The following is a 12,359-nucleotide window of genomic DNA, read 5'->3' on the forward strand; positions in this document are numbered from 1 at the left end:
AACTGCCTTCAGCTAACTCAGCCTGGCAGGGGCTTTCTGGGGTTGGGGCCCAGGGGTCCTTTTGGGCCACCTGCGTCCTGGGGTGGGTGTCCGCTACCCCTGGGATAAAGGGAGATGCACCTTGGTGAGATCTCCCTGCGGCTCCTTCCTTGCCCTTTTCCAGGTTCCGAGTTCTGGCCATCGGAGATGAAGCGACCCAAAGCAAGAAAGAGGATGTGCTCAGCAGGTGAGGCAAAGTGGGCTGGGGAGAAGCATCCAGTATCCCCAAGTGCCAAGACACCCCCCACCCCACCCCCCATTCCAGCTTCCCAAGCTGGGACCACATTGCTAAGATGTGGAGCGGTTTATTCATCCCCGAAGTCGGGCTTTATCTTTAAGAAAGAAGGATCTGTGCCGCGAAGGCCGATTTCAGATTGACACAGGCTCTTTCCTTCCAGCATCGCCGACATCCACTTTCTGGTGCTGCAGAACTTGATCCAGAGCACGCTGGCCCTCTCCGACAACCAGATGAAGTCCTGCCAGTCATTTCAGGTAGAGAGAACCTTGGTCTGCGGAGGTGTGGGCGTCCCCTCTCCTATCTTGGGGGCTCAAGGAAACATACTGGGGCTTGAGCATCTGCTGAGGACACTGATGCTTGGGGGAGTAGGTGGGAAGACAGCTGGTCTAGGCGCCTGAGAACTTGTAAAGAGACTTCTGGATGAGGCCAGTGGCCCCTCTAGTCTGCTGCATTCTGAAGGTAAAGGAAGGACAGGACCCTGATTAATAAAATACACACAAGGCTTGGCCAGCAAGACTCTGGGAGGAAGTGCAGATAATAATCTGCCACCACCCTGGCCCAGGTCCCTTTTATTAACAAAAGAACTCTTACACAGCGTTTGTAAGAACTAATCAGATTTCCTCTGAGCGTTTCAAAAAATCCCCACGTGGGACAAGTCAAAGTCAGATCAGAGGAATCCGTTTAACTGCAAAGAACTACTTTGAGCATGCATACATGTTTTAGGCTAAATAAAACAGGAATCAAAGAGGGATGCATTTAGCAAACCCCCGAGGTCATAAACTGGCAGTAAACAGGAAAGGGAGGGAGGTTGTAAGCGTGGCGAGGAAAAGGTCTAGGAGGCACTTCAAAATGCTGGCGAAATGATTTGTGCATGTTGGAAATGGCAAACGTGGCCGGAAAAGATGCTTGAAAATACCACGGAAATGCTACCCTCCCCCAAAGCAACCAGACATTGAGAGATGTTATAATGGAGAGCTGACGTTCCCAGCTCTTCGCTGCCCTGCGTGTGTTGGTGTCCGCAGACCTTCCGCCTCTACCGGGAGTACGGGGACGACCTCCTGGTCAAGGCTTTCTTGGACTGCCAGAAGAGGAGCCTCGTGAACCGCCGGAGGGGCAACCACAGCCTGGGCCCCAAGAAGAGCCGGGCACTGCCCTTTGTGCCCATGTCTTACCAGCTCTCTCAGAGCTACTACAGGTCAGTGCCCTGCCTGAGGCGGCCAGTGCAAAGCAGAGGCTGGGGGATGGGGGGGCAGCCAGGAGAACCAAGGCTGTGTTGGGGGGGACACACCCTCCAAGGGGAGCCCAGACGGCCCTTCCTGGGGGCTTCCCTGGGCCCTTTCTGCCTGGCATGTGGAGCACAGGGGAGCCCACCCCTTTGTCCAGCCAGGGGAACACAAGGTAGCTTAGCTCTTGTGCCATCTTCCATGCGACTGCCCTTTATGAGAGACGTCTTCAGGTATCTAGAAAGGGCCGTCACATGGAGGAAGCTCGTGCTTCCTGCTGCTTCAGAGGGCAGGACCCCACCCAAGGGAGACCAGTGGCAAGAAAGGGCATTCCAACTGAACAGTAGGAAGAACTTTCTGACGGTAAGAGCTGTTCGACAGAGGAACGGACTCCCAAGAGACCTTGTGGACTCTCCTTCCTTGGAAATTCTTTGGACAGCCATCTGCCAGGGATGATGATGATTCTTCTTCCTCTTCCTCTTTTTCTTGGTTTTCCAGATTATTACAAATTAGTTCAAATTACTTTGATATAGTACAGTAAGTTCTCCCTCCTATTGCAAACATACGTCCATTACTTCCTCATGTAGCCACTTCATCCTTCTTTCATTTCCTCTTTAATTCTTCTCTTGATGTTAGTCCAGGGGCCAGCAAACTTTTCCAGCAGGGGGCCGGTCCACTGTCCCTCAGACCTTGGGGGGGGGGCTGGACTATATTTTGGGGGGGGAAATGAGCAAATTCCTATGCCCCACAAATAACCCAGAGATGCATTTTAAATAAAAGGACACATTCTACTCATGTAAAAACATGCTGATTCCCGGACCGTCCGCGGGCCGGAGTGAGAAGGCGATTGGGGCAGATCCGGCCCCCGGGCCTTAGTTTGCCTACCCATGTGTTAGTCCATTCTCACAGCTGACCTTTATTGCTTCCTTACATACAGCACCTTTCTTGTTTCTCATAAATCCAGGGTCCATTTCATGTGTATAGTCCTTCATAAGCATTGTTCTCAGACCTCGTCTGCTGGGAGAGTCTATCTTTCTTTGTACATTCCATTCCTTCCTCCGTCCTTCAACTTGCATAAAGGCGGCGGCTATAAATAACTCCCAGATAATGTGTCCACTCTCCGCCATTAAAATTCCACTCTGGGGTTCTTTCTCGGCACACAACTAAAAACAGATCCTTTTTCACAAATGCAGCCTCTTGACAGATTTAATTAGTAGCTGTTCCTCTTCTCATTCGGAATTGCTCCCTTCCACTCCTGGTCCAGTCCAGAGATAATTTTAAATGAAGTTCATTTAACTTCAGTCGAGGGGGGAGGGCATAATTGTTAAATTCCCTGGAGGGCAGTGGAGATTGACCGCCATAAATCGTGACGTCAGCTGGAAACCTCTGCTGGAGATTATTTATCTGCGATTCCAGCATTGCAGGACCCCTGGGGTCCCCCTCCAACTCAAGAGTTCTCGGATTCTCTCTCCAGGGTGTTCACGTGGCGGTTTCCCACCATGCTCTGCAGCGAGTCGTACCAGTTCCTCTCGAAGCTCCAGGAGGCCGGAGCTCAGGACCAAGCCACTCGCTTCTCTTTCAAGGACCAAGACGACTCCTTTGCCTCCGAGGAGATGGTCACCTTTCCTCTGGACGGCCCTGGGGGCTACTGTGCCGCCATCCTGGCCCTCTTCTCCCTGGGCTTGGCGTCTGTGGACGTGATGATCCCAGAGCAGATTGTGGTGGTGGACAGCACCCTGGTGGAGAACGAAGTCATTAAAAGGTGGGGCTGCCTTGGCACTTGGTTTGGAAGGGGGTGGCAGTGGGGGGAGGTTGACTGAAGCCCGCCTACCCATTTGGGGTGCACAGCAGCGGCAGCCCTGGGGCTCTTCCTCAACCCCTTTCCCTGACGCCTCTGCATGAGCTGCTAAGCTAGGGGGCAGAGGTTTTTCTGGTGGCTTTGAAATCCTGCTGAGGCCATTGACTGGGGTTTGGTACACATGGGGAACATGTGGAGAGAGAAGAGCAAGGAGAGGCTCATAGCTGCTCTTCCACACTTCAGGCAGCAGCAGCGAGATCAGTGAGCTGCCTTTGTCTCGTGTTGTTGTTGTGATGTTTGTTGGTTGCAGTTTGCAAAAAGATCAAAAACAACTCATTGGCCTTGGCCTTGGCCCAGTGCACCTGAAGGAGCGTCTCCACCCCCATTGTTCAGCCCAGACACCAAGGTCCAGCTCCGAGGGCCTTCTGGCGGTTCCCTCTCTGCAAGAAGTGAGGTTACAGGGAACCAGGCAGAGGGCCTTCTCAGTAGTGGTGCCTGCCTTTTGGAACACCCTCCCATCAGATGGCAAGGAAATAAACAACTATCTGACTTTTAGAAGACATCTCAAGACATCTTTGTTTAGGGAAGTTTTTAATGTTTGAGGTTTTATCTCTTTTTAATAATAATAATAATAATAATAATTAATAATAATAACAATAATAATAATAATAACAATAATAATAATAATAGTAATAATAGTAATAATCTATTGGGAGCCGCCCAGAGTAGCTGGGGAAACCCAGCCAGATGGGCGGGGTATGAATGAATGAATGAATGAATGTATAAATAAATAAATAAATAAATAAATAAATAAATAAATTATTATTATTAAGTAGATAAACTAGAACAGATGGAAACAACCGAAACAGAAAATGTATAACAGTGTTTATTGCAAAAGGCCATTATGTCATTGGGTGAACGTTTTAGACAAGTCCTACCCACCCCACAGAAAGATGTTCACAGGACTGTTTAAACAATGTCCTCCGGGTGGAGAGCCGACCTCTGCTGCAGGCGGCTTGCTGGCCAGAGGCTCCGCTGGGGGAACTGGCAGCAGGGGACCTTGGCAGAGCAGCTGTAGATTCCACAGCAGAATCAGCCACCCGAAGAACACCTACAAATGGCAAATTGAATACCACCCCGAATCAAATGTGCCAGAGCCGCTTTTGGCTTTAGATTGGTGGGGATGAATAGATCTTACACATCAGTCCAGGAGGAATACGTGGCTCTTCTTTCCTCCCATATGAGTTGCACAACTACCTGGGCAGGTTAGGCTGAGAGATAGTGTCTGGCCCGTGGCCACACAGGAGGGCAGCCCGCAGGAAACGCTGCTGGCGAGGGGGGTTGGTTGGACTGGCGGTGGCAGCAGCTGCTCCTTTGATGTAGCAGACCTTGAAATGGGTGGGGGGGATCCTGTCTGCTCCTTGCAGCCTGGGGAAAGAGGGGCTGGAGGAGGACGAGGAGGAGGACGACGACGATGAGGACTTGGAGGAGAACGCGACCAGCAAGCGGCAGATTGAGGTGAAGGCCCACCAGGCATCGCACACAAACTACCTCCTCATGAGAGGCTACTATGCCCCCGGCATCGTCAGCACTCGCAACCTGAGCCCCACCGACAACATCGTCGTCAATTCCTGCCAAGTGAAGGTGAAGATGAGGAAGACCCCTGCCCAGGACAGCCTCTGGGCTCAAGGTCAGTCTGTAGGCAGAGGAGCTCTTCCTCACCTTCCCCCTGGCAAGGCGACGGCTTCGTCTGCCAGCGAAGGACGTGGGCTGCCTGTGTGTGTGTTGCGTTCTGAAAGCAAGGAAGGATTTGGACCCTGATTAATAAAATACAGCAAGACTCTGGGAGGAAGTGCCAATAATAATCCGCCACACCCTGGCCCAGGTCCCTTTTATTAACAAAAAAAACTCTTAACACAGCGCTTGTAAGAACCAATCAGATTTCCTCTGAGCATTTCAAAAACATCCCCATGTGGGACAAAGTTAGATCAGAGAAATCCTTTTAACTACAAAGACTACTTGGAGCATGCATACATGTTTCAGAGTACAGTGGTACCTCGCAAGACGAATGCCTCGCAAGACAAAAAACGCGCAAGACGAAAGAGTTTTCCGTTTTTTGAGTCGCTCCGCAAGACGAATTTCCCTATGGGCTTGCTTCGCAAGACGAAACGTCTTGCGAGTTCTTGCGAGTTTGTTTCCTTTTTCTTTAAGCCGTTAATAGCCGCTAATAGCCGTGCTTCGCAAAACGAAAAAACCGCAAGACGAAGAGACTCGCGGAACGGATTAATTTCGTCTTGCGAGGCACCACTGGAAATGAAACAGGAATCAAGGAGGAATGCATTTAGCAAACCCCGGAGGTCATAAACAGGCAGGAAAGGAAGGACAGGCAAGGAAAGAGTATTTACCATCTCTTTGTGAACTCTGTTCCTGGCCCTTAAGATGTATCTAAAGATTAACAAAACTAAGAAAAGCTACATCAAAGCGACCTTCTATCTTTATGTACTGAGGATGCCTGGTGAAGCAACCAGTCTGTTTTAGAATGCTTATATGTGCCTGTCAGGTGTAGAGAAAGAAAATTGGGCAGAGGTGCAGAGGCTTGTGGGATTCAATCAGAAATCATGCCAAATGACGCAAGTCAAAGCAAGGCTTTCATCGCTGACACAGTGGTGTGCTGCATTTTTCATCATTCCTCATAGCAATCCCACCAGACCCCCACATATGTGGCAGAGCGGCTAGCTAGGGTGGCCTGCCGGGCTCCCTCTGTCCTGACCCGCCCCATTTTGTGCTTGTAGGTCCACCAGATCTGGAGAACCTCCCCGTCGGAGCCTCCTGCCTCCCCATCGCCTTCACCAGACTCCTTGGTGTCCAGGAAGAAGACTGCCAGGCAGGCCACCTTCTTCAGTCCCTGGAGCACCTCTCTTACAGCCCTGCAGATGCTGCCGCCGCCCTGGAAGTCTACAGAGCCATTGGTGAGGCTTCCCACTTTGGGGTGGCCACGGTGGACCTTGCCAGGCAGTTCCAGCACTACGAAGTGGCCGGCGGGGAGCGCAAGCGGCTCTTGCCCCAGTACCTCCAGGTGGGTGCGATGTGTCGGGTGGATTTCGTCAGGTAGGAAAGGCTTATTAACGACAGTTCTCCTTCCTGTCTTGCGTGCACGTAGGATTTAAAACGCTGGGTTAGCAGAGTTAAAAAGTCACTATCCCTTTGCGACATTTAAAACAGAAACTAGAGACTAAGGTTAAATTAGTTTAATTTTGTTTTGTCCAGACTGTGAAAGCAGGCTGGAATTTTCCTTCCTTCTCAATAAAGAATCAGGCAATAAACTATGGTAACTGTAAAAACAATGTTTACGTGCTTTAGATAGCCTTGTCCTTGATTTCAGCAGTAACAGCAACAAATACAAGGCAGGCAAATCTACTTTTTAAGTTGCATTCTAAAAATCCAGATGGAATCTTCTCTCAGAGGAGAATGGACAGACATCCTGCTCCATCAAAGGTTTGGCAAGAAGAAAGAGACTGAGCCAAGCAGGAAGGAGGCAATATTAAGATCTTTTGACTCCTTTCCCCACCACAGTATGTAGGGGATATGACCTCAAAGATTGTCCTGTCTGGGAATTCTGCAACTTTGTGGGTCTTAACCCCTTCATATGTGGCAAGCACAAATTGTCATTTGGACTGCAGAGATCCCCACGTGATGGGGGAGAGAGATTAATAATAATAATAATAATAATAATAATAATAATAATAATAATAATAATACCCCACCCTTTCCGGTTCAAAAACTGGGCTCAGGGCGGCTAGCAACAAATTTAAAACACTTAATTGTAAAAGCAGCATAAAATACAGTGTAAAAAGATGAATAAAAATAAAATTCAAAGTTCAGAAATCAATTTAGGGGAAATCCATCTAATAAGCATTAGATAATCCCCAGGGCTAGCTGGCTGAACTGGTCCTACTGGTCCAGCGAGGAGGCCAGGGGAGAATTAGCTGTGGGGTCTCAGAGCGGGTGATCTTCATAAAAGGGGGGGGGAGGGAAGGGAAATAAAAGATCAGGTTGGATTCAAATTAAAGGCCAGGCGGAATAGCTCTGTCTTACAGGCCCTGCGGAAGGAGGTTAAATTCTGCAGGGCCCTAGTCTCATGGGACAGAGCATTGCACCAGGTCGGAGCCATCACTGAGAAGGCCCTGGCCCTGGGGGAGGATAATCTGACTTCCTTAGGGCCCGGGACCTCTAAACTATGGTTATTCATGGACCTTAAGAGATCTAGTTCTGTAGGCTTTTGCTCTGATTCTCTTTGAGGGTGGCCCTGGTCTCCTTCTCCCCCTTAGGACCTCATTGACCTGGAGCATGTCTTAGAAGTCGGCGGCCACACCACCCGGCTGGCGGCAAGGAGATTCGCCGACCCCTGGCTCCTGCACTCTGTACGCCTCAAGGAGGATGGCCCCGAAGTCCTGCAAGGCAAAGACTCTGCTCTCCCGAAGGACCCGGCTGAGTCAGGGGAGACGGAGCTCAGCAGGGCTTCTCCTTCTGCTCTGTCAGAGGAAGAACCAGCGAGGAAAAGGCAGAAGACGGAGGAGGAGAGTCTGGATGGAGAAGCTGCTGCCCAAGGCACCCAGAGCATGCCGGGAGAAGGAGCCAGCAGCCCTGCGGCCCTGAATGCCAGCCCTGGTGGCGCAAGGACTCCAGAGATGCAAGAAGGGACTGCCGCACCAGAGCCAGGCTCCATACGAGGCTGCAGGATGGACGCTGTGGGGAAGGGCAGTGGGAAAGAGGCCTCTGGCCTGAGCAGCCAGGAAGCCAAAGACTGTGGTGGTCACACCAGCAGGGAGCCACGCAAGGATCCCGTCTCGCAGCCGGAAGCAGCCCCTGGCGACTCCAGCGGTACGTGTGAGGAGCCCCACTGAGCTCCTTCTCCACACTTGGCAGGCAGGAGAAACTCCAGGAATGGGTTGGTGGGAGCCTGCAGCAGGATCAGGCCAAAGGGAGCCCCATCCAGGCCCACATCCTCTTCTCCTAGCGGCCAGCCAGGCAACGCACGGTGAAGCCCCCAAGCACGACCCCCCCATCCCTCCAGCAACTGGGGTTGGAGTAATAGGGAGGCCCTTTGTGCAGAGGCAATCCATCAGCCATTTTATTTGTATCAATCACTCGTTCCACCTTTCCACAGTTTTAACCAGGCTCTAATAATAATAAATAAAAAAATTGTATTTATGCCCCGTCCTTCCCGGTTCAGAAAACCGGGCTCAGGGCGGCTAACAACAAATTTAAAACACTTAATTGATGCAACAAAAAACAGCATAAAATACAGTATAAAACGTGAATAACAATAAATTCAGAATCCAAAAATCAATTTAGGGAGGAAATCCATCCAATAAACATTGGAGGATCACCAGGGCTAGCTGGCTAAATTAGTCCTATTTGGGCCAGCAAGGAGACCAGGGGAGAATTAGCTGTGGGATCCCAGAGTGGGTAATCTTCATAAAAAGGGGAGGGGGAGGGAAGGAAGGGCTTGCAGCATTTAAATAATTGAATAATTGCAAACATTAGAAAAGTAGTCATAAAAATACATTGGACATTAAAAAGTACACAACCGAATTGCACAATTTCCACGTGATCCATGAGATCCAAAATAAAGGTACAAAGACTTAACAGCACCAACACCAACAAGACATCTTCCCCCGCACCCCAAAACCCCCACAGCTTTTGTAGTCCGTCAGTCATGTCAGTCAGGGCCTCCCCCTCCCAGACCAGGTGGGGAAAGGCCTGCAAGGCAGGGCTGTCCCCGTCCATGCAGTGCCTTTGGCGTGCCTGACGTCATGGGGCTCCTGCAGAGCCATGGAGGGGCAAGACCACCAGCCAGTCCACAGGGCCTGCCATCTTCTTGTTACCTTGTCAGTATTTTCTCTCTCTCTGTTGCTCTCTCTACGATAATAATAATAATATTTTATTTATACCCTGCCCTCCCCAGCCAAGACCGGTCTCAGGGCGGCTAACACCAAGCATAAAATACAGTAAAAACATTTTTAAAAACAACAGTTGATTAAAATATAGGTTAGAATACAGTTTAAAACACAGCCTCGTTTTAGTGGTAGCCTATAGATCAAGGCCTTAAGGGGAGAAAACATCAAATATGCCCCGGGGCCAACTATCCATGCTGGTTCTACATGGGCCAGCATAAAGAGCCGAGGGAAAATTTATATACAAAATCCCATATTAGGGGTTCCATTTAAAAAAAAATTGGTTAAAAATATTTGCTCCTTCCTGGTGGCTGCTTTTTGTTCCCCAAGCCCCTTCCACCTGCATGGGGGCTTCCTGTTCCTGGTTGTGCTGCTCATCCAAACTATCCATGCAGTTGTCCCGCAGCCCAGCAATTTGAGGAGGTGGGCTGGACCCCTCTTGTTGTGCTCCTGATGCCAGTTGTGCTTTCTGCTCTTTTCCCTAGGATGTTCTGCGGGGAAAGTGTGGCAGGCAGAATACGAAAGGTGAGTGTGCAGATCAGATGAAACGAGAGAATTCTCTTTGCCAGAGAAGAGCTGCGTCCAAAGAGTCACAACATAACTTAGATTAGAGCGGCTTCGGTGTTGCTTCAACACACCCACTTTGTAGTCAGAGGCAGTTAAGACATTAGCGGCCACATTCACTTGATTCCCAGGACGTGCACCCACCTCAGAAAGTTTTAGGGACTCCCAACTCCCCCATTGGTTAGTTTAAGAAAATCTTGCTGGATCCGGCCTATGGCCCTTCTGCAGCATCCTGTTCTCACCAGATACTGTAATGGAATATCAGAGCCTGATGCTGACCACACCAAGGTTGCAGCCTCCGTCCCTGTATGGGACAGCTGCGTGTTCCCTCCCAACTCTACAGCTCTGTGATCCTGTGAAAACCTGCAAGCAGGATTGGAGCCCAAGGGCACTACCCCCCCTCCCCCCGCCGTTTCCAGCAAGAAGCGGAAACTGGTATTCAGAAGCAAACAACAGGTATTCAGGTTTTCCCCAACAAACCCCTTGAGATGTTCCTGCTGCTGTGGCAGGATCTCAAAAGGGAACGAGGCTCCGTTTGTGGCCAGGGCAGGACTTGTGCCGGTGGATGTGAGGGGTTTTCAGAGAGGGACTTCCTGCTGATTCCAGTACTTCTGGGACCTCTAGTCAGCTGTATTCTGCTTTGGAGACCCAGCCTGCCCCCTGGGGGTTGTTCTCCAGGAGGTTGGCACCAGTCTTACAGATGCCTCTGGCTCTTAAGTTGAGACGCGAGTAGGCCTGGCTGGGACAGACCACCCAAAGCTGCTGGGATCTGCTCACTCACTGTGCTGCAGCCTTCAGCGGGGCCTGGCCCTTGCCTGTGCATTATTATTTGTTTGTCGTTTTACCTTGCCCAAAGCAACTTACAACCAACCAGCCAACCCAAAAGCCCATATAATTAGAACCAAGAAGAGAAATAAATTAGAAACATCCCACCCACTTCTAAAAGGCCACAGATAATCAAAGGCCTGATTATAGAGGGAAGTTTTTGACTGGTGCCTAAAGATCAGGAATGTGCCAGTCAAGCAGGAAGCCACCCCAAAAAGGCCCATTCTCATGTTACTGCCTTTTGAATTTCCCACACAAGAGGCACACAAATAAGATGATGGTCGCAGGAGCCAGGTTGCTTCATGGGGGGAGAGGCTGTCCCCTTTGCCAATACCAGCAGTGGTTCTGCTCCTCTCACTCTCTCTCCTTGCACCTCTGCTCTCAAAACAGCGCTGGTGGGAACATCAGCTTTGTCGGCCGTCCGTGGCGCATCGTGGACGGCAGCCTGAACAAGCCAGTCTGCAAGGGCATCATGGAGGGGGTTCTCTGCCACATCATGACCAAGCCTGGCATAACGGAAGCAGCTCTGTGCCACCACTATTTGGGCGTCCTGCAGCCGGTGGCTCTTCTGGAAATTCTGCAGGTATGTTTGGTCTCCTGGGGTCAAAGCGGATCCCTTCTGCCCAGGTGTTTCCAGCTTACCTGCATGTTGCTGCCTGTGTCCTTTCCCAGGGCTCAGCATGCAAGAACAGTGACAGTTGGTGGCAAAGAAGGGAATGGCCATATCTGCGCAGGCCCAGGGCAGAGGCTGGAAGTCAGCTAGTCCCAGCCTCTGTCTTAAAATAGAAGTTTATATATTTAGCCACATTTGTTTCCCACCCTACTTCCAAGGCCCAGAGTAAAGCACTTAGGCATTTTCTGGCAACTCCTGTTCAGGAGATTTGGAGACGGAGCTGCACAATAGCGCTGGTTTTCTGCACCCTTGATGGATGCAGAGCAGGACCTGCCCACCCAAACTCCTACCATTGTTAGGGAGCAGAGCCTGGCTGTGGTGGCACAGGGCAAGGAAGGAGCCACCTCAGGAAAGGCCACGGTTCTCTTCCTGCATATGGAAGGCATTTAGGAGGCACACTCCACCTTAACATGTGCCCATCAGCAGCCGCTATTTTCTTAAAATGTTGAAAATGCTAAATGGCCAGTGGCGGACGTAACTGCTTGTACATCTCTCAATAGCTTCAGGCAGCACGGCCAATTGGGATTCCAGCAACATCTGGAGGGTCCAACTTGCCCCCCGCAATGAAACCACTGCTTTCAATACAGCCTACGCCCAACACTTTAAAAAAAGGTTAGCGTTCAGTAACTCTGTGTGTGTGTTAATTTTCCCTCTTTGCTTTACAGGGCCTTGAATCTCTTGGCTGCATCAGGAAATTCCACTTGAAGCAGCAGAGACCAGCCTCGCTCTTCTCGAAGCCGACCCTTGAGGAGGTGGTCAGCAGCCCTAAACTGAGCAGCACGCCAGCCGTCTTCTATGAGCCCACTGTTGATTGCACCCTGAAAATGGGCAGAGTCTTTCCCTATGAACTGAACTGGAACAAGTGGGTGCAGATGGCTCCCTTGTGATGAGGCCTCTTTTGTACAGTAGGACAGTGAATGTCGTTGCGTGCTTTTGTTAATAAAGAGATCGTTTCTGTACCTCCTCCTGACTCTCAGCTTCTTGCTTGACCCTATAACACACAACTGGGAGGATACTGATGACGGTGGCAGAGACTGGTGCT

The 12,359-nt window shown here is 50.5% G+C and overlaps 1 protein-coding gene and 1 long non-coding RNA gene across 5 annotated transcripts in view; one reads left to right on the forward strand and one right to left on the reverse strand.

Annotated features, from left to right (window-relative positions):
- Window positions 1–12,276, forward strand: part of GTF3C1 (general transcription factor IIIC subunit 1) — a 39,764-nt gene extending 27,488 nt beyond the window's left edge. For all 4 annotated transcript variants that reach the window (XM_081170728.1, XM_081170729.1, XM_081170730.1 and 1 more), the window contains 10 exons: window positions 164–226; window positions 438–531; window positions 1,300–1,472; window positions 2,975–3,262; window positions 4,726–4,988; window positions 6,091–6,374; window positions 7,627–8,179; window positions 9,741–9,780; window positions 11,035–11,227; window positions 11,983–12,276. In XM_081170728.1, the coding sequence (XP_081026854.1) occupies window positions 164–226; window positions 438–531; window positions 1,300–1,472; window positions 2,975–3,262; window positions 4,726–4,988; window positions 6,091–6,374; window positions 7,627–8,179; window positions 9,741–9,780; window positions 11,035–11,227; window positions 11,983–12,204 (2,173 nt within the window). In that variant the 3' untranslated portion in view covers window positions 12,205–12,276. The remainder of the gene's footprint in view (window positions 1–163; window positions 227–437; window positions 532–1,299; window positions 1,473–2,974; window positions 3,263–4,725; window positions 4,989–6,090; window positions 6,375–7,626; window positions 8,180–9,740; window positions 9,781–11,034; window positions 11,228–11,982) is intronic.
- Window positions 8,494–11,966, reverse strand: LOC308573647. Its single transcript, XR_014002151.1, has 2 exons — window positions 11,287–11,966; window positions 8,494–9,220 (listed from the first exon to the last, which is right to left on the reverse strand). It is a non-coding gene; the product is annotated as an uncharacterized lncRNA (long non-coding RNA).
- Window positions 12,277–12,359: the final 83 nt, after the last annotated feature.

Source organism: Podarcis bocagei (assembly GCF_964188305.1).
Source record: "Podarcis bocagei genome assembly, chromosome: 14".
Taxonomy (NCBI): domain Eukaryota; kingdom Metazoa; phylum Chordata; class Lepidosauria; order Squamata; family Lacertidae; genus Podarcis; species Podarcis bocagei.